We start from the raw sequence: 18,536 nt of genomic DNA, 5'->3' as shown, positions 1-18,536 counted from the left end.
CCTCCCCTCCAGAAGACCTCTCTTACTCAAAATTCTTAGGTAAACTAGAAAAATCACTTTCAGTAAATGTACAAAAAGATAAAGATCCTCGCACATAGGTCTCTTGTTTCCTCCAAAGTTGGACATGCCAGCAGAACTGGTAGCTATCCCATTTCACAGTATTCTACAACAGCAACAGATGAAATGTGGGGAAAATCCCATCTCCCTTGCCCCAACTACAAGGAGTTAGACCTCAAATATGGCGTGCAGAAATCGTCAGGATTTGGATTAGTCCAGTTACTTCGTCAATCAATGGTCATTGAATCCGCCTGGAAAGAGCAAAGAAAACAAGAATTTATTCCAGTACACTACCAGGGAAAGACCCTAGGTTACTCAGTTTCGGGAAGAAAGGTTTTTCAGAGCTCCATGCTTTCTTCTCACCAATTTTATATGGTGCAGTACTTGCATGATTGCATACAAAAACTAAAAACCTTTCTTCAACCTATTGAGTGCAGGAATTGTTATTCACAACAACTTCTGGATGATGTTGTCATCTCTGATTGGTCTATGAATCATTTGATACTATATCAAATATATCAACAGCTTCTATCAGTGCACAAAGCATGGCATAGTTGAGAACCAGTAAGCATGACAAGTTGGTGGATGTTCCTTGTTTGGGGAAACACCTGTTTAGAAAGAAGCTCAGAGAAACTGTTGTTCAAATAAAAGAACAAAATGTACTGGTCCAGTCCATCTCCATAGAATCTGAACAACAGTCTTCTTGGTCTAGCTTTGAATATTTGTCTCAAATATTTATTTATTTAATAGAGATTAAAAAAGTGATTACTGGTTTAAAGGCAGCCTTGTCCCCATTAGACCCTTGTCCATTCCTGTCTATTAAAGGGATGAAAGATTTTTCATTTACAGTAATCCATTCTTTTGTGAACAAGTCCCTAGAAGAAGGTTTACTGTCCTGATTTATTACTGTCCTTCAAAAGTGGATGCATTGTTGCTCTGAAAAGTTAGAGGGCAACAGCGCATCCAGTTTTGAAGGACAGTAATAAAACAGGAACTGATGTTACAAATTATCCTCCAACTTAGTGTGCCCACATTATCTAAGATTCTTGAAAGGTGTGTGCTTGATCAGCTTGAGAGTCATCCAAAGCATTAAATGCTGATCAGTTTGATTTCCGCAAAGGGCACAATTCAGAGGTATTGTTGCTATCCCTGATGGATGTTCTAATGGGGAGTTTAGAAAAAGAGAAATCGGGTATTTTAGTGCAATTTGATGTATCTGCTGCAGTTGATATGGGGAGACTTGATATTCTTGTGTCTCGTCTTGAGAACATTGGAATTTCTGGAAAAGTACTGAATTGATTCAAGTCCTCCTTATGCGAAAGACAGTTTGGGGTGCAGTAAGCTTGAACCATTCCAGTTGGTGATCTGTAACTTATGGGGTTCCTCAGGGGGTTTTCATTATTTTCTGTTTTGTTTAACATTTATTTGGCCCCTTAGGGTTTTCTTTTACAAGAATATGGTCTGTATTTCCGTATGTAGGCAGATGATGTGCATGCAGGTGTACCTTCCAAGCAAAAATCCTGGGGAATTGTCCATTGAGACTTTTACAAAAGAGAAAATTGTTAAGATGAAAAATGGATTGGTTCTAACTGTTGGAAAAACTAAGGTTATGTGGGTAGGTTAAGGTACCCTTATCTGGGACAGATTCTTCCCTTCAGTTTGTTTCCACTTCATTGCAAATACTCGTAGAAGTAGGAAGTCTTGGGATCATATTGGATCCAACTCTTTCAATGAAACCTTATGTGAATTATCACATATGACTTTCTATGAGTTATTGTTTTGTGTAATGTTACAATCTTTAGTATTGGGGCACATTGATTATTGTGCTACACTATTGGTTGGTCTCCCAGATAACTTGGTTAGAGTTTTTCAGCTAGTGCAGAATGCTGCTGCCCAGGTTTTGATGGGTTTAAAAAGATATGGTCACATTTCTCTGGGGCTGCAGAATTTGCACTGGCTACTGGTTAAATGGTGTGCCAGATTTTGGATATAGTGTTGTTCTCTGATTCAAGTTGTGTTTTAAAAAATGTTATTTTTAAATACACCAAGTAGATCTCAGTGGGATAGGTTGTAATGTGAACCTTCATTAAGTAAGGGAAGACTTGCTTAGGCACATATAAGAGCTTTTTCCTTTATTGCGCCGGCTTTGTGGAACAGTTTGCCAGTTCAGGTTAGAGGCTTTTAGTTAGATATGGAGTATTTAATATGTCTGCATTTTATAAGTTTTTGTTTTAATTGATGTTTTAATGTATATTATGTGTGCTTCTTGTGATTTGCTCTGAATGGATTGTTAATTCGGAAGTAGTAGAATACAAACATTTTTTTTTTCTTTCAATTATTTCTTTATTAAGGATTTTCAATTATATACCAACAATAATTACAAAAGTAAATTTAAGAAATCTTGTAACACAACATCCAATAAACATTTGCAAACAATTATCCAATAATCTTCTATGTTGGACAAGAAATAATAACTGGGGGATCATACAATAAATCATAAAGATCTCTCAACTTTTAATAAGGAGAGAGAAAGTGCTACATTCTTTTCTTTTGGCCTTATTTAAAGTTATTATTAGGCTCTCTTTGTCTCAGTTTTATCAACTAGTAATGTCTCCAAATGTGTAGTGTCTGAGAATATAAATTTATTTTCCTGAAAATTAATATAACACTTTTAAGGAAACGTCAAAATGTCGTCCCAATCTCTAGGGCTTTACTTTTCAGGGCTAGGAATTGTCTTCGGGCCTGTGTAGGCCTAGAGACATCAGGAAATAAATATACTCTTTGCCCACAAAAGGAGCAATCTTTGTTTCTAAAGAACTTCTCAAATATCTCGTCCTTTTCTCTCTCAAGAGAAAAGGAAACAAATAATGTAGTTCTTTTATTTATAATATCCAAGGATTCCTCCAGGAAGGATGAAATCCCTGAACTTTTCTCCAGCTCTCCACCTTGTGCTGTTCTAGATTGTAAGGGGAAATAAAATTCCAATTATATCTAAGATCTTTTATCTACTTCATATGAAAGATTTTCAGTCAGAAACTTCCTAAACATTTAATATGATGACAGTAGTCTTGGAAAATTAACCAAGCATAAGTTTTTAATCTGCAACATATTTTCTACATTTTCTAACTCTGAGTGCAATGACAAACTGTCTACTATATGCATATTTTCAGCATTTTGAATATTCTGTATGTTACCAGTTACAGACTTTACAGTTGTTTCTAAATCTAATAATCTTTTCCCTTGTTCTTCAATAGAACTTTTATTAACATTTACTAAAGAAGTGAGGGATTCATTTACTCGTGAGACATTAGAGCAGAGCTTTCCAAACTGTGTGTCGGGACACGTTAGTGTGTCGCCTGCAGTGTGCAGGTGTGTCGCGCAAGCCCGGTCAACTCTGATGCGAGTTTGGGCTTTTTTTTTTCTAGAGATTCACTTTTTTTTTTCGGTTTATGGGTTGCTTATTATTGGGTGATTTTTGCTGTCAATCACGTTTTTTTGGGGGGCTTGGTGGGTGGAACGAGCCCAGCCATCCTTGCATTGGCTGCTGCTGCCGATGAGGCCTGGCCATGAGGAGTACTGACTGCAAGCAGCAGTGTCTGGTGATCATGGAAGGGAGTGAAGCACTCAACTGGCAACAATCAAAAAGACGAGGTACATGAGTGTGGGGGCCAGACATGTGCTGGGGGGAGAGAGATGAGTGAGTGGGGGGCAAACGTGCTGGGGGGACAGACATGAGTGTGTGGGGGCCAGACATGTGCTGGGGGGAGGAGAGAGATGAGTGTGTGGGGGACAGACAATTTGTTTTATTATTGTTTCTCATAAATTATAACAATAACATGAATCTTGGAATATATATTTTTAATATAAATTTAAGGTTTTCATGAGATAGGTTGTGTCGTGAAACATTTTATTTATGTATATATTTAAGGAAACATACATAAATTGTCGAAATATGTTTCGTTCGTTTAACCTTTAACCTCTGGTTTACTAGTAGACTGAATTACCGTGTCGTGAAATTATGTTTGTCTAAAAAGTGTGTCACCAACATGAAAAGTTTGGAAAGCTCTGCATTAGAGTCTAACCTGACTAGCATTTCCACAAGTCTCTCAATGTAATATCTAATGGCTCTTTAGGATTCATCAGACTCTTATTGGTGCCTCCAAGTGGAGTCCTATTTACAGTTCTTTGAGATGTTCCATTGACAACATTTTCAGAAAGATCTCCTTCTCTCCTACTCACGTTTACCGAACTGTCCTCGATGGTGGAAGAAACTATTGAAGCACCTGGAGGTTGTGGAGGCGCTGTAGGGCCATTGCCTGGACTCAAGGACACTTCTAAAGTGACACGATCGCAGTCCGTCTGTGGCAATATTTTGTTGACATGGGCATCCATGGGTCCGATATTACTTGAGGTTGGTTAGGAGGTGTAAACCTTTGCCTTTCGTTTTCTACCCATGTATCCAAACTATAACAACTCCAAAAAATTTGTAAGGCAAAGCCTTTCGAAGGAGGTCGAAGCCAGTTAAAGCCGCGCGCTGGTGTCTGCTGCACGCCGCTCAGCTGCGGGTTTTTAAACTTACTGCGGTCCTGCTTAGATGGCGTCAGCCGGCTCGGTCGCAGCTGTTTCCCCTCAAGAGTGATTCTCACTCTCTGGTGCTTTTCTCCAGAGCAGGCTCAGCAGGTAGGCTTGTCGGGCACTTCTCACTCCACCACGATCCCCCAGAATACAAAAATTTTTTAATAAAACTAAATCCTTTGAGAAGCTCCTTCTGTGCTTTTACAAAACTGTACTTCCAGAGACACTCCTTTCAGCATTTTCAAAGACACTAGCTTCTGCCTCTTCTCATTCAACACAAACAACTTCTGGCTCATACTCAACAGCTTAAGTGCTGTCAGCCTAAAGTAACACAAGTCTGACCCAACCTGGACTAAGTTGTGTTTTAAAAAAAAAATGTGTTAAACTTTTCACAAGTCCACTAACAGCTTGCTCCATTCGGATCGGGGGAAAGGAGAATCCAAGTCTTTCTGGAAGAGTGATGCAAAATAACAATGAGTTCTCAAGATTGTGATATGGTTTGCATTTCTCCTGGTAGCCATCTCTTCCTCATTGCTCAGCTTTCAATCTGGATCCATCTTACTTCATGCAGCTCCATCTGGAAATGGAATTGCTTCTTCTGCAGCGAGCAATTGAGATGGTCATTGCATTCAGCATGGGTAGGGATTCTACTCCCGATATTTCCTCATTCCTAAGAAATCTGCAGGACTGAGATCCATTCTGGATCTGAGAAGCCTAAACAAGCATCTATTCCAAGAAAAATGAAAAATGAATTCCCTTAACATGATCCCTGTATCCAAAAGGAAGAATTGGATGTGTGCTCTTGACCTGAAAGATGTGTATGCACACATACCCATCCATCCCACCTATTTGCATTATATTCGCTTCAGCGTGGACTCTTCCCATTATCAATGCAAAGTCCTCCCCGTTGGGCTGTCAGCAGCTCCAAGTGCCTTCATCAAATGCCTGGCTTTACCAGCAACACAATTACGACATCAGGGAATCCAAGTGTTCTCATGCCTAGATGATTGTCTAGTCACAGCCAACTTCCGGGAGGGCATGGTAATCTTCCTGCAAAAATCTATTCAGTTTTTTTCAGAAGTTGGGATTTCTGGTGAATTTCAAGAAGTCAAATCTAGTGCTGTCCCAGAAAATACAATTTATTGGAACATGGATAGATTCACTGCAGGAGAAAGGTGTTTTGTTTTGGTTTTTTTTTTCTTTTGTCTGAATGGGCAAACATTCCGATATTGCTTATTCACAAATTGTTGAACTCAGTTTGACAGCCAGATAAGCCTTGGCTATTTTAGGTCATATGGCGCATCCATTCTTGTAGTTCCATTAACCTGTCTTTACATCTGCCACCTGTAGTGGGGTCTTTGTTGTTAGTGGGACCAGCTAATTTAACCTTTCACTACCAAAGTGCAAGCCTCAAAGAACATGAAACAAGAATTGCAATGGTGGCTAAACCATTACGTTCTAGAAGGATCTCCCTAATCGAGTAACCTTAGCAACGGATGCCTCAACAAAAGGTTGGGAGGCCTGCTCTGGACTTTTTTGAACCCAAGGGACTTGGTCTCTTATAGAAGAACTTTTTCAGATCAACCTACTAGAACTGAGAATGATCAGATATGCGCTGTCGACTTTCACGCACCTTCTCCAAGGGAGAAGCATTCTAATTCAAACCGACAACCAATTGACCATGTTCTGCGTGAACAAGCAGGGAGACACAAGGACATAGACTCTATGCCAAGAGGCATTTATAGATATGGGAATAGGCATGCAAACATCAAGCTGTCTTGCAAGCCACTTATCTTCGAGGGAACTCCAACATGGTAGCAGATCGTCTCAGCAGAGTTTTTCATCCTCACAAGTGATCTCTGCAACAATCAACAGTTGACAAACTATTCAGCTTATGGGGGTCTTCGAGTGATTGACCTATTCATGTCAGAACAGAAAACTGGAGAAGCTTTGTTCCATTCTACCCAGCAAAATCAGGTCAGCTCAGGATGCTTTTTTACTCAGATGAAATGCAGCTCTCATGTGTACTTTTCCACTGATAGCCAGAACAGTGCAGAAAGTTCTAAAGGATCTAGCTTGACTGATTTTTATAGCTCTAGCATGGCCCAGACAGATTTGGTTTGCATATCTCCTAATCTTTCCAACAGTCTTCCGATCATGTGGGAACAGAAACTCAAGAAGAAGAAAGTCTGCTCCTTCCAAATCTCCTATTCTTCAACCTGATGGCTTGGATGTTTAATGTTTGGTAATCATAGATTTCTCTCTGCCCAGAGAGATTGAAGACATATAATAGTATTTGGCAGGGAGCCATCAACTAGAAGAGCCTTTGGCTTTAAGTGGAAAAGATCCTCCATTTGGTATCAACATAATATTTTAGACCCGTTCTCGTGTGGCCCTAAACATTTATTAACCTACTTGCTCACGCTCTCTCTGAGTCAGGCCTGGCCACATTGTCAGTAAGAGTACATTTTAGCACCATAGTGGCTTTCCATATTCAAGTTGACTGTAAGCCTATATCAACTTATTCACTGGTATCAAGATTTATGAAAGGCTTATGGCAAATTAAACCTCTGCCGCAGAAACCACCTGTGCCATGTTTTCTTTTTTTTGTTTTCCTTTTTTTTAACTCTTTATTAATCATTTAACATAACTGTGCAAGCATATCATGCTCCAAGAAAAAAGCATTCGATAAGGAAAAAAAGAAAATACGTATTTATTTATTTATTTTATTTATTTATTTATAACTTTTATGTACCGACATTCAAATGAATATCACATCGGTTTACATTCAACTGGGGTAACAACTTAAGCGAAGGACTGGAAAATAAAAGTTACATCTAACAGGGGTTTCAAAGGAACTGGGATGAGGAGAAAAAGATAGGAAGAGCTAGAGAGAGAAGATAGGAGGGTAGATTACCAGAAACTATATTACAACACAGTAAGAAAAGAAATGGCGTAAGAATCCTACCTCAGTTCTACAAGTATCCTACAAACACACCCTACACACCTACAGAACAGCCATTCTGAAAACAAAAAGAGATTACTATGCCCAGAAAATCCACAATTACCAATTAGACGCCAAAGCCCTCTTTGCCTATGTATCCTCCCTCACAAACACAACCCATCCCCCCATCTCAGACACTGATGCTAAAATTAAATGTGATGAACTGGCCAACTTCTTCCACGCTAAAATCACCAAAATTATCTCTAATTTTCCCCCTCACTCCCCTCTCCTTTTAGGAATCCAGATGAATCCCATCACCCCTCTCAACTCCTTCGAACCTACTTCAGCTTCAGAGATATCTAGACTCATAAAGAAAATGAAACCCTCCACACACCCAGAAAATCTTTTCTTGCTATCCCCGATATCATAGCCAAACCCATCTCAGAAATCATTAACTGTTCCCTCTCCCTTGGCAAGGTCGCGCCTGAACTGAAACAAGCCACACTCAAACCTATCTTGAAGAAACCTAACTTAGACCCCTCAGAGCCTGCTAACTTCAGACCGATCTCCAACCTATCTTTTAAAGCGAAACTCCTGGAAAGGGTAGTCAATGCTCAGCTCATAGATCACCTTGAAAATCATAACCTATTATTCCCCTCACAGTATGGTTTTCGAAGATTCTTTAACACCGAAACCCTGCTAATCTCTCTTACAGACACAATTCTCAAAAGTCTGGACAAGGGCCAAACATGCATACTGGCCATGCTAGACATCTCTGCGGCTTTCGATACTGTGAGCCACAATATCTTAGTCAACCAACTTTCCAACATTGGTATCTCAGGCTCTGCCCTGAATTGGTTTACCTCCTTTCTGGACCATCGCTACTACAAGGTCAAAATAGGCAACTACGAATCTAACCCAGTTAGGCTATCCTATGGGGTCCCTCAAGGCTCCTCCCTCTCCCCTACCCTTTTCAATATTTACCTCCTACCATTATGCCAACTCCTTGCAGACCTAGGTCTTGCGCACTACATTTACGCAGATGACGTGCAGGTTCTTATCCCTGTCACGGACTCCATAGCAAATGCTCTCAATACCTGGGATAATTCCCTCCAGGCAATCAACAGTCTCCTCACCAACCTTAACCTGGCATTAAATGCCTCCAAAACGGAACTACTTTTCATCCCCCCCCAACACCTCCTCTCATCAGGTCAGAGACCTAGGGGTTTACTTTGATAACCACCTCAACTTCAAAAAACAAATCACTAACACAGTCAAGGACGGTTTCTTTAAATTACATATACTTAAGAAACTAAGACCCCTTTTACACCTCAGCGATTTCCGAACTGTCCTCCAAGCCACCTTACTTACAAAGTTAGATTATTGCAATGCACTACTCCTGGGCCTGCCCTCATCTACAATCAAACCACTGCAAATGCTGCAAAACGCAGCAGCCAGAATCCTCACCAACACACGCAGAACAGACCACATAACCCCAATTCTCAGAGACCTCCACTGGCTTACAATCACAGCCAGAATCCAGCATAAATGTTTAACTAACAATCATCCACAAAACCCTACACAATAAAGAGATACACTGGCTCAATGACTCTCTCCAGTATCTCACCCCTAACAGACCAACCAGATCCGCCTATTTAGGATCCTTATCAACCCCCTCACCTAAATTCACTCATCTAGCCTCCACCCAAGAAAGAGCCCTCTCAATTGCAGGACCATCTCTTTGGAACTCGATGCCACCTGACCTACGCCTAGAACACTGTACTACCACCTTCAAGAAAAAACTGAAAACCTGGTTGTATAAACAAGCTTTCACTTAATCCTACCATACCTTCACCATCTAGAATTATAGTAGAGTCAGCACTGTAATATAATTGTAATATACCAACAGTTAACAAAATTCAGCTCACGGCAATTGTTCTTCGTCTATTTAATGCAATAACTCAAGATGTAGACTCATTAGCTTAATGTGATAGAATATATAGCGATGTAATACTGTGTTGTGTTCAATTAGAAAAAATAACATCGAATTGCTGACTTAGACCTCCATCATCTACGGAGACCCAGAAAATCAGGGAGTGAAGAACAGGGAAAAAAGGAAAATCTATTCCCAGAGATGCATCTCAACAATATTTAGTAATCCAGGAATGACTCCACATAACAACACTCTCTCTATAACCTCAGATGCCATGGGTTTTTAATCTTGTTCTATCTCAGTTAATGAAGCCACCCTTTGAATTGTTAGACATGGAAAGTAGCATTTCTTGTAATGGTAACATCAGACAGAAGTTAGCAAACCTCAGGCACTGGTTTATTATTCATCGTATATGCAAGGATGGTGCTTTGCATCCATCTGAAGTTTCTGCAGAGAGTTGTATCAGCTTTCTATGTTAATCAAACCTTTATCTACCTTCTTTCCAAGGCATCACGCTCATGAAGGTGAGAAAACTCTTCCTACTTTAGACTGCAAAAGGTCCTTTGCCTGCTGCAAGAGAAGAACTCAGTCACATCATCAGGCCTTGCAACTTTTCATATCTTACGATCCTAACAGACTTGGTATAGCAGTCACCAAACATACATTGGCTAACTGGATGATAGACTGCATTCAACACTGTGAAACATCAACAGGCTTACAAGTTACAGACTGCATGAAAGCTCATCAGGTTAGATCTATGACCTCATCCATTGCTCACTTTCAAGCAGTACATCTCAAAGATATCTGCAAAGCTGCAACTTGGTTGTCAGAACACACCTTTACAGCCCATTATTATCTGACCAATGGTTCTCAACCAGTGTGTCGGGACCCACTGGTTTGTCACCAAGGGGTGGAAGGTGTGTCGCCAACAATTTGACATAGCAAGCCTATGCTTTCTATACCAGCCTCATGTGCTTGCTGCTTGAGGAGAGTGCAGAGTAAGGAGCCTGGTACTTAAAATTCCCCATCACTGTTCCCTGTTCCTGCTTTTCCCTCACCACTGGTAGTCACTGCTACCACCAATCCAAGCCAGAAATGTGGCAGGCATGCTATATCCTGCTGTACCTTCCCCTTCCCTCCTCCTTTCTTGGCGTTTCAGTTTTTCTTTGTATGCTTGTTTATAATTTATGGTCTTTTATTCTGTATTAGGTAAGGGTCAATCTGCATGTTTGACAGAGGTGAGCGATTCTGCTAACTAGGATGTAGATTCTATGTAGGAATCTAGAGCAGCCTGTCATTCTTTGTTTTTCCAATAGTAAGTGTACTGTGTTCTATATTTGCAGTCTTGCTTTTTCATAGGTAAGGTTGTTGCCTTTAAAGTCCTGGGTGTTAGTATCCTTATGGTATGGCTGGTATGCTATATAATTTCTAAATGCCTTTTTAGCAGGTTTACATGTTATTTCACAAAGTGGCTGGCAGGGAAGGGATTTTGAAGTACTATTACTGAGGGGGTATCAGAATTTGAATATATTTTTTGTATGGTGAGTTGAAAGGGGAAATTTCCTAACTCTGCTTTTATATAAATTCCAGAAGAGGTCAGATCTTTCTGAGGTTGATAGTGAAATGCATATGAGTTTGTCTGTATTGATGCTGCATATGCATATCAGTCCCAGATTTCTCACTGATGCAGTAAGTAAAGATTAAAATTTTTGTGAAAAAATATTTAATAATGATATTTAATATGCAGTTATTGAAATTAAAGAATGTTATCTTTCTCCTGCATAATTTTCAATAATAAAATAGTATAGCTTTTAAATGTAGTGTGCAATGTGTCGCGCACGTGAGCATCATCTGTCAGGTGTGTCATGACGGGGAAAAAAAAGTTGAGAACCACTGGTCTGGACAACCTCTCAGGGAGTGACAGTAAATTTGGATGAGCAGTTTTGCTTAGTCTGTCCACTTAGTAATCTACTCTGCATGGTGGTGTAACTGGGTTGCTTATTCAATAAAAGACTCTGCTGCAACTCTTAGCTTGGTATTGTCCACTTGCCATGTAAATGGTGTTTTTCGTAGATAGCAGGATGAATTGGCCATGCTAAATATCCACCCACGTCTTTGGAGAGTCAGCCGTTAGATTTAGCTTTAAAATCAACTTGAGGAAGCTCACGTGCTCAGTAGAATTAAGAGCTTTACTAGCTTGGAGAGACTGGTCCATTCAGTGCCACTGGATGACATCACCCCATATATCTTGGCTAATTCATCCTGCTATTTTATGGTAAGTAAATTTGCTAATCCCTCTAACAATGACAGATTAGAATGGAATCTGAATTAAATGGCAGCTTGCATTTATTTATTTAGTTATTTATTTAGGGCTTTTTTATACCGACACTCATGATACCAATCATATCGTATCAGTTTACAATAAACAGCGGTGCAGTAACATTAACATCAATGTGAACAATAGGCGAAGAGTGAAAAATTGAATAAAAGTTACAATAAAACAGGGGCACTTGAACTGGGAGGAGGAAAAGCCAGAGTCATGGCTAACATAGAAATAAATAATATCTAGTCTCAGAAATAAATAATATCACAGTTAGTTAGTTTTTGCTTTTGAAAGCTTGCTAGTAGGAGGACCTGCTTTTGGCTGATGAGTGGAGCTAATGTCTTTGACCAGCATCTTACTGGTTCTAGTTCCAGTTGGGACATGTTTCCTCACATTTGGACTAAATACAAAGTGAGCTTTCTGAACAAATCCTTTTCTAATGGAAGGCTTCCCATACAGAACTCTTTTTTGAATATCTCAAATGTGTTTTAATGAATTAAAAATGTCATTTAAGAAAATTTTAATTTTTAAATCTCCCAGCCTCATCTAATGCATATGTAAAATCGAAGACTTTTGAGGGAGAAACTGCACTGCATCTTTCTGCTAAACGTGGATGTGTCAAAAGTGCCAAAATCCTTTTAAAAGCTGGAGCTGACCCTAACCAGATCACTTATGAGGAAACAACGCCGTTGTTTTTAGGTGAGTTATATCTTGAGAATTCTAACAATACCTTGAAATTATGTGTGGCTGAGGGCAGAGATGTGTGAGGAAATGGACATTGTGTAACAATCACATACATAAATTAAATATATATTTCTTCCAAGTTAGTCCACTGGAATATGTTCTAAAACAGTCCATCGAATGCCATGAAACTTATGACCATTCTCAATGAAATGCTCCACCATAGCTTTCTCAGGACTACCAGGCTAATAGTAGTTCATAGACTTTTCCTCTAGGAACTTGTCCAAACCTCTTTTAAATCTAACTGTGCTAGATGCCTTAACCACTAGAGATGTGAATCGTGTGCCCGATCGTTTTAACGATCAGGTTCGGATGGTGGGAGAAAAAAATCGGATCGTTAGAGATGTGAATTGGAATCGGTTCAGATTCCAATTCACATTGTTAATTTTTTAGTGAGGCCTGAGCAGATAAAAAAAACCCTCACCCTGACCCTTTACAAATGACCCCTTTGCTCTCCCACCCTCCCGAACCCCCCCCCCCAAAATGTTAAATTACCTGGTGGTCCAGTGGGGGGGGGGGGGGGTCCCGGCGCGATCTCCCGCTCTCGGGCCATCGGCGCCATTTTGGCTACCACTGATAAAAATGGCGCCGATGGCCCAATTAAAAAAAAACCAAAAACCCCGACCCTTTACAAATTACCCCTTTGCTTCTCCCACCCTCCCGACCCCCCCCCCCCCCCCCCAAAAAAAAAACCCTTTTACATGTACCTGGTGGTCTAGCGTGGGGTCCGGGAGCCATCCCTTCAATCATACCCTCGGTGCCGGTGCTGGAGGTTTCAAAATGGCGCCGATCGCCTTTGCCCTCACTATGTCACAGGGAGCGACCGTAACTTAACATTTTGGGGGGGTTTGGGAGGGTGGGGGAGGGTAAGGAATTGGTTTTAAAGGGTTGGGGTGGGTTTAGGGGTTGCTTTGGTGTGCCGGTTTTCCCGCCCTCCCCCAAATAATTCCCGTGCCCTATTTAACGATACAATACAAATGCCGCTGACGATAAATCGGGGGCATTTGTATTGTATCGTGCACTCTAACGATTTAGAACGATTCTAAAATTATCTGACGATAATTTTAATCATTCAAAAACGATTCACATCCCTATTAACCACATCCTCCAGTAATAAATTCCACAGCATGATTGGGCCTTTTCTGCTGTTATTACTATATTTCTTTCTTCATTTTTTTTAAAATTTCTATCTGTTAGTTTCATGACATGTTCCCTATTCTTAGTTCTATTGAAAAGGATAAATATGTGTCTGTCTCAACTCACTCATCATTTTATAAACCTCTATCATATCACCTCTGTCTTTTCTCCAAGCTGAAAAGCCCTTATCTGCTCAATCTTGTTTCATAAAGAAGCAGTTCCACCCCTTTATCTTTTTTGTCACCTTTGTATCTTTTCTAGTTCACCATATATTTTTTGAGATAGGGTAGCCGGAACTGCACAAGGTACTCAAGGTGCAGTTTGGGTCACCCTTCTCCATTCCTAGCATTTTATTTGCTTTTTTTGATCACCACCACATACTGAACTGAGGATTTAAAAGTATTATCCTTCATGACTCCAGGATATTTTTCCTAAGTGGTTACTGCTAATATGGAACCCAGCATTGTGTACCTATAGTTAAGTTTATTTTTCCCCTTGTCCATCACTTTGCATTTGTCCACATAAAATTTAATCTGCCATTTAAATGCTCTGTTCCCAAGTCTGAAGTTCTTCTGCAGTTCCTCACATCCTGCTTGTGTTTTAACAGCTTTGAATAATTGTGTCTTCTCTGAGGACAAGCAGAATGGCTAGCCTCACAAGTGGGTAACATTATCGGATAGAGCCTGGCATGGAAAATGTATGCTAAAATTTCTAGAAACTGACTGGCCAGCTGAGCATGCCCAGCATGCCACTATCCTTGCATCCACGTGGAGTCCCTCTTTGGTCTCTTCTTTTCCGCGGAGCTGTCGTCTCACATTTGTGGCAGGAAGGCCGATGCATGCTACGGGGTTTGAAAAATGTCAACTCCCACACCAGTCAGTTGTGGTGGAGTCTGCCCTTAAGAAGGCCCTTGCACCTATACCTCCACTCCACCAGAGTGGGAACACAGGGCGCTGGATGTGCTGGGTAGGAAGATGTTTCATGGGGCCATGCTGATTGCCCGTATTGCCTCCTTACCAGCTTTATATGACGCAGTATTTTTGGAACCTCTGGAAGCCGATCCAGGACCTGACTGAGCGCCTTCCCCAGCAGCAGCAGGACGCTTTTTCAGCGGTCATCCAGCAGGGTCTTGAATGTGGCTCGCATGAGGTGTGGTCTACCTATGATTCTTTTGAGATGGCTGCGAGGGTAGCGGCCGCAGGAATTGGTGCCCACCGGATGGCCTGGTTACAGGCTTTGGATCTCTGACTGGAGGTGCAGGAGAGGCCCACGGACCTGCTGGGTACTGGCAAAAACCTCTTTGGTGACAAAATGAGGGATGCTGTGGCTCAGTTAAAGGATCATCATGAAACCCTGCAACATCTCTCGGCCAGTATATTGGACCCGCCGTCCTCGGCTAGGAAGTCCACGCATCAGGGCCCAAGGAGGCCCTTCTACCACCAGAGGAAATACTACCCTCCTGCCTCTAGCACCCGGTCCCAGTGGGTGAGCTCTAGGGCCTGCCCTAGACAGCAGCAGGCCCCCAAGCCTCAGCGAGTGCCCCAGGCAAGCACTCCCTGGTGAGAGGGAGAATAAGCCAAGTACCTATACTCTTGCTGCACGGCCCTCCAATTGGAGGTCGACTATGGCTCTTCCTGGACTGTTGACCCAGTATTGCCTCAGGCTGGTGGGTTCTATCCATCGTTCACCAAGGGTACAGGCTGAACTTCCTAGGTGTCCTTCTAGACACTCCCCTATGCCCCTCTTGGGGTCAGTCATCGCTTCAGGAAATGCTGGTGGCGGAGCTCACTGCCCTCCGTCGAGCCCGTTCCGTTGAAACAGCGGGGGCAGGGAGGTTCTACTACGGATATTTCCTGTTTCTAAAGAGAACAGAGGGACTCTGTCCTATTCTAGACTTGAGAGCCTTTAACAAGGTTCTAAAAAAGAAAATTTCAAGGTGGTCTCTCTGGGCACCTTGATTCACCTTCTACAGAAAGGAGATTGGCTTTGCTCCCTCGATCTAAAAGACGCCTACACCCACATCAAGGTCTTCCACGGTCAGAAGAAGTATCTCCGGTTTGTGATGGGCGGGTAGCACTTTTAGTACAGGGTGTTGCCGCTCGGCCTAGCCTGGGTCCCATGCCTGGCCATAGTGGGTGTGTACCTCCATAGGTTGGGAGTGCAGGTGTTCCCCCTACCTGGATGATTGGCTGGTCAAAAGCCCCACCCGGGAGTGAGTAGTATGGTATCTGCAATTGACCATTCGGGTGTAAGAGTCCCTGGGGTTTATCATCAATTACCCGAAGTCCCAGCTTGACCTGTCACCTTGGTTGAACTTCATTGGCGCCCTGTTGGACACAGCTCAGGCCCGAGTAAATCTTTCCCGCGATTGAGCGCTCACGTTGGTGTCCATTGTGGGAGTGGTCCAACAAAGCCAACAGATTTTGGCTCACCAAATGTTGCGACTCTTGGGGCACATGACCACGACCATCCATGTTACTCCCTTGGCTCGCTTGCATATGCGCAGAGCTCAATGGACTTTGCGGTTCCAGTGGCGGCAAACCACTTAGGATCTCCATGCCCGCATCTGTGTTAATTCGCCTCTCCGGGACTCCCTGTCTTGGTGGAAGAGTCTTGCCAATTTAGAGCAGGGGGGTGCCCTTTCAGAATCTCCCTACGCAGATTGTGCTCACTACGAATGCATCGAAATTGGAGTGGGGTGCCCATGTGGAGGAGTTCCGTACCCAGGACTTATGGTCCACCCAGGAAGCACAGTGTCAGATTAACTTCCTGGAGCTCCGTGCGATCCGGTATGCATTCTGGGCATTCAGGGATCAACTGATCAACAAAGTCGTTATGATCCAGACCGGTAACCAGGTGGCGATGTGGCATATCAACAAACAGGGAGTGCGAGGTCGTTCCTCATGTGCCAAGAAGCAGTTCAGATATGGTCTTGGGCTCTGTTGCGGGGCAAGGTGCTATGAGCCATGTACCTGGCTGGAACAGAGAACATGATGGCGGACAGGCTGAATCGAGCCTTCCAACCTTAACGTGTGGTCCCTGAAACAGGAAATAACGGATCAGATCTTCTGCCTCTGGGGGATCCCAGAGGTGGATTTGTTCGCATCCCCCTGCAACAGGAAGGTGGATCAGTTCTGCTCCCTGTACAGGGTGGATGGCAAATGAGCCTCTGATGCCTTTACCCACCACTGGGGCAAGGGCCTTCTGTATGTGTATCCTTCGCTTCCCCTGGTGATGAAGACTCTCCTGAAGCTTTGACAGGACAGGGGGAGCTATGATTCTCATAGCCCCTCATTGGCCAAGGCAGATCTGGTTCTTGTTCTTGCGAGACCTCTCTCCCTTTGGAAACTGATCAGTCTGGGGACCTCCCCAGACCTCATCACGCAGGATCGGGGAAGGCTGCACTATCCCAACCTCCAGACCTTGTCCCTGATGGCCTGGATGTTGAGAGGGCAATTCTGTAGCCCCCTCGATCTCTCTGTGTCTCTAGACCTGGTGGCTTCCAGGAAGCCTTCCTTTAGGAAGTCTTATGGCTTGAAGTGGAAGAGGTTTTCCATTTGGTGTGAAGCCACGGCCTGGATCCATTCTCCTGCTTCACACCGAAGCTACTTGATTACCTCTTGCACCTTTCGGGTGCTGGCTTAAAGACTAACTCTCTGGTAGGGTTCACCTGAATGCTATTGGTGCCTACCACTAGGGTGTGGATGGTTTTTTCCCATCTCTGTGCAATCCATTATGGGGGGATTTATGCAGGGCTTGCTTCAGTTGAAGCCTCCCACTGTCTCCTGGGACCTCAATGAGGTGCTGGCTCAGCTGATGAAAGCTCCTTTTGAGCTGCTGCGTTCTTGTGACCTCGGGTACCTGACCTGGAAGGTCATGTTTTTGGTCGCGGTCATGTCAGCGTACAGATACAGTGAGCTTCAGGCCTTAGTGACGTATCCATCCTTCACGAAGTTCTTCTATGATAGAGTGGTTCTGCGCACGCATCCTAAGTTCCTGCCTAAGGTGGTGACAGATTTCCATCTAAACCAGTCAATCGTCCATCCCATCTTCTTTCCCAAGCCTCCTTTGCTCCAGGGTGAACAGGCTCTGCAAAGTTTGGATTGCAAGAGAGCCTTAGCCTTCTACTTGGAGCAGACAGCAGGCCATAGGCAGTCCATGCAACTGTTCATCTATTTTGACAGAAATAGATTGTGAGTTGCTGTTCCAAGCAGACTCTGTCCAACTAGTTGGTGGATTGTATCTCCTTCTGCTATGTTCAGGTGGGACTGCAGCTTGGGGCCCATTTCAAGGCTCATTCTGTCAGAGCTATGGTGACTTAGATGGTCCCCGTGGACGAAATCTGCAAGGCTGTGATGTGGAGTTCTCTCTAGTTTCGGCCAGTCTGTCTTTCGGAATCTCTTTCCACTCTAGACCCCAACTCTTCCTGCCTAGGGCTCATTGTTCGGGTTCAGGCTATCTCTCTCTGTTACCAACAGCACCAGTGTTGTCGTTTGGACCCTGGTTAGGTGTTTCTTTGTCTTGTCATTCGAAAGTAGCCTGTAGCTAGGTATTCACCCATGTGTGAGGACTACCATCCTGCTTGCCCTAGGAGAAGCCAGAGTTGCTCACCTGTAACAGGTGTTCTCCTAGTACAGCAGGATGTTAGTTCTCACGAAACCCGCCTGCCACCCTGCGGATTTGGGTTTCTCCCATGTTTATTTTATTTTTTTTGTAATTCTATGTTACAAGAGTGAAGAGGGACCCTGCATGGACGTGTGGATAGTGGCATGCCGGGCCAGCTCTGTGGGCCTGTCAAAGTTTTTAGAAACTTTGACATAAATGTT

At 42.8% G+C, this 18,536-nt stretch overlaps 1 protein-coding gene across 7 annotated transcripts in view; it reads left to right on the top strand.

Annotated features, from left to right (window-relative positions):
- Positions 1–18,536, top strand: part of ASB3 (ankyrin repeat and SOCS box containing 3) — a 248,569-nt gene that overhangs the window by 33,904 nt on the left and 196,129 nt on the right. For 6 of the 7 annotated variants that reach the window (XM_029593417.1, XM_029593421.1, XM_029593422.1 and 3 more), the window contains one exon: positions 12,373–12,531. The exons of the other annotated variant lie outside the window; for it this stretch is intronic. In XM_029593417.1, coding sequence (XP_029449277.1) covers positions 12,373–12,531 — 159 coding nt within the window. The remainder of the gene's footprint in view (positions 1–12,372; positions 12,532–18,536) is intronic. 7 annotated transcript variants of the gene reach the window in all.

The sequence above is a fragment of the Rhinatrema bivittatum genome, chromosome 3 (genome assembly GCF_901001135.1).
Source record: "Rhinatrema bivittatum chromosome 3, aRhiBiv1.1, whole genome shotgun sequence".
NCBI lineage: Eukaryota > Metazoa > Chordata > Amphibia > Gymnophiona > Rhinatrematidae > Rhinatrema > Rhinatrema bivittatum.
The sequence above is the reverse complement of the archived record's forward strand: the minus strand, read 5'-3'. Positions and strand labels throughout refer to the sequence as shown.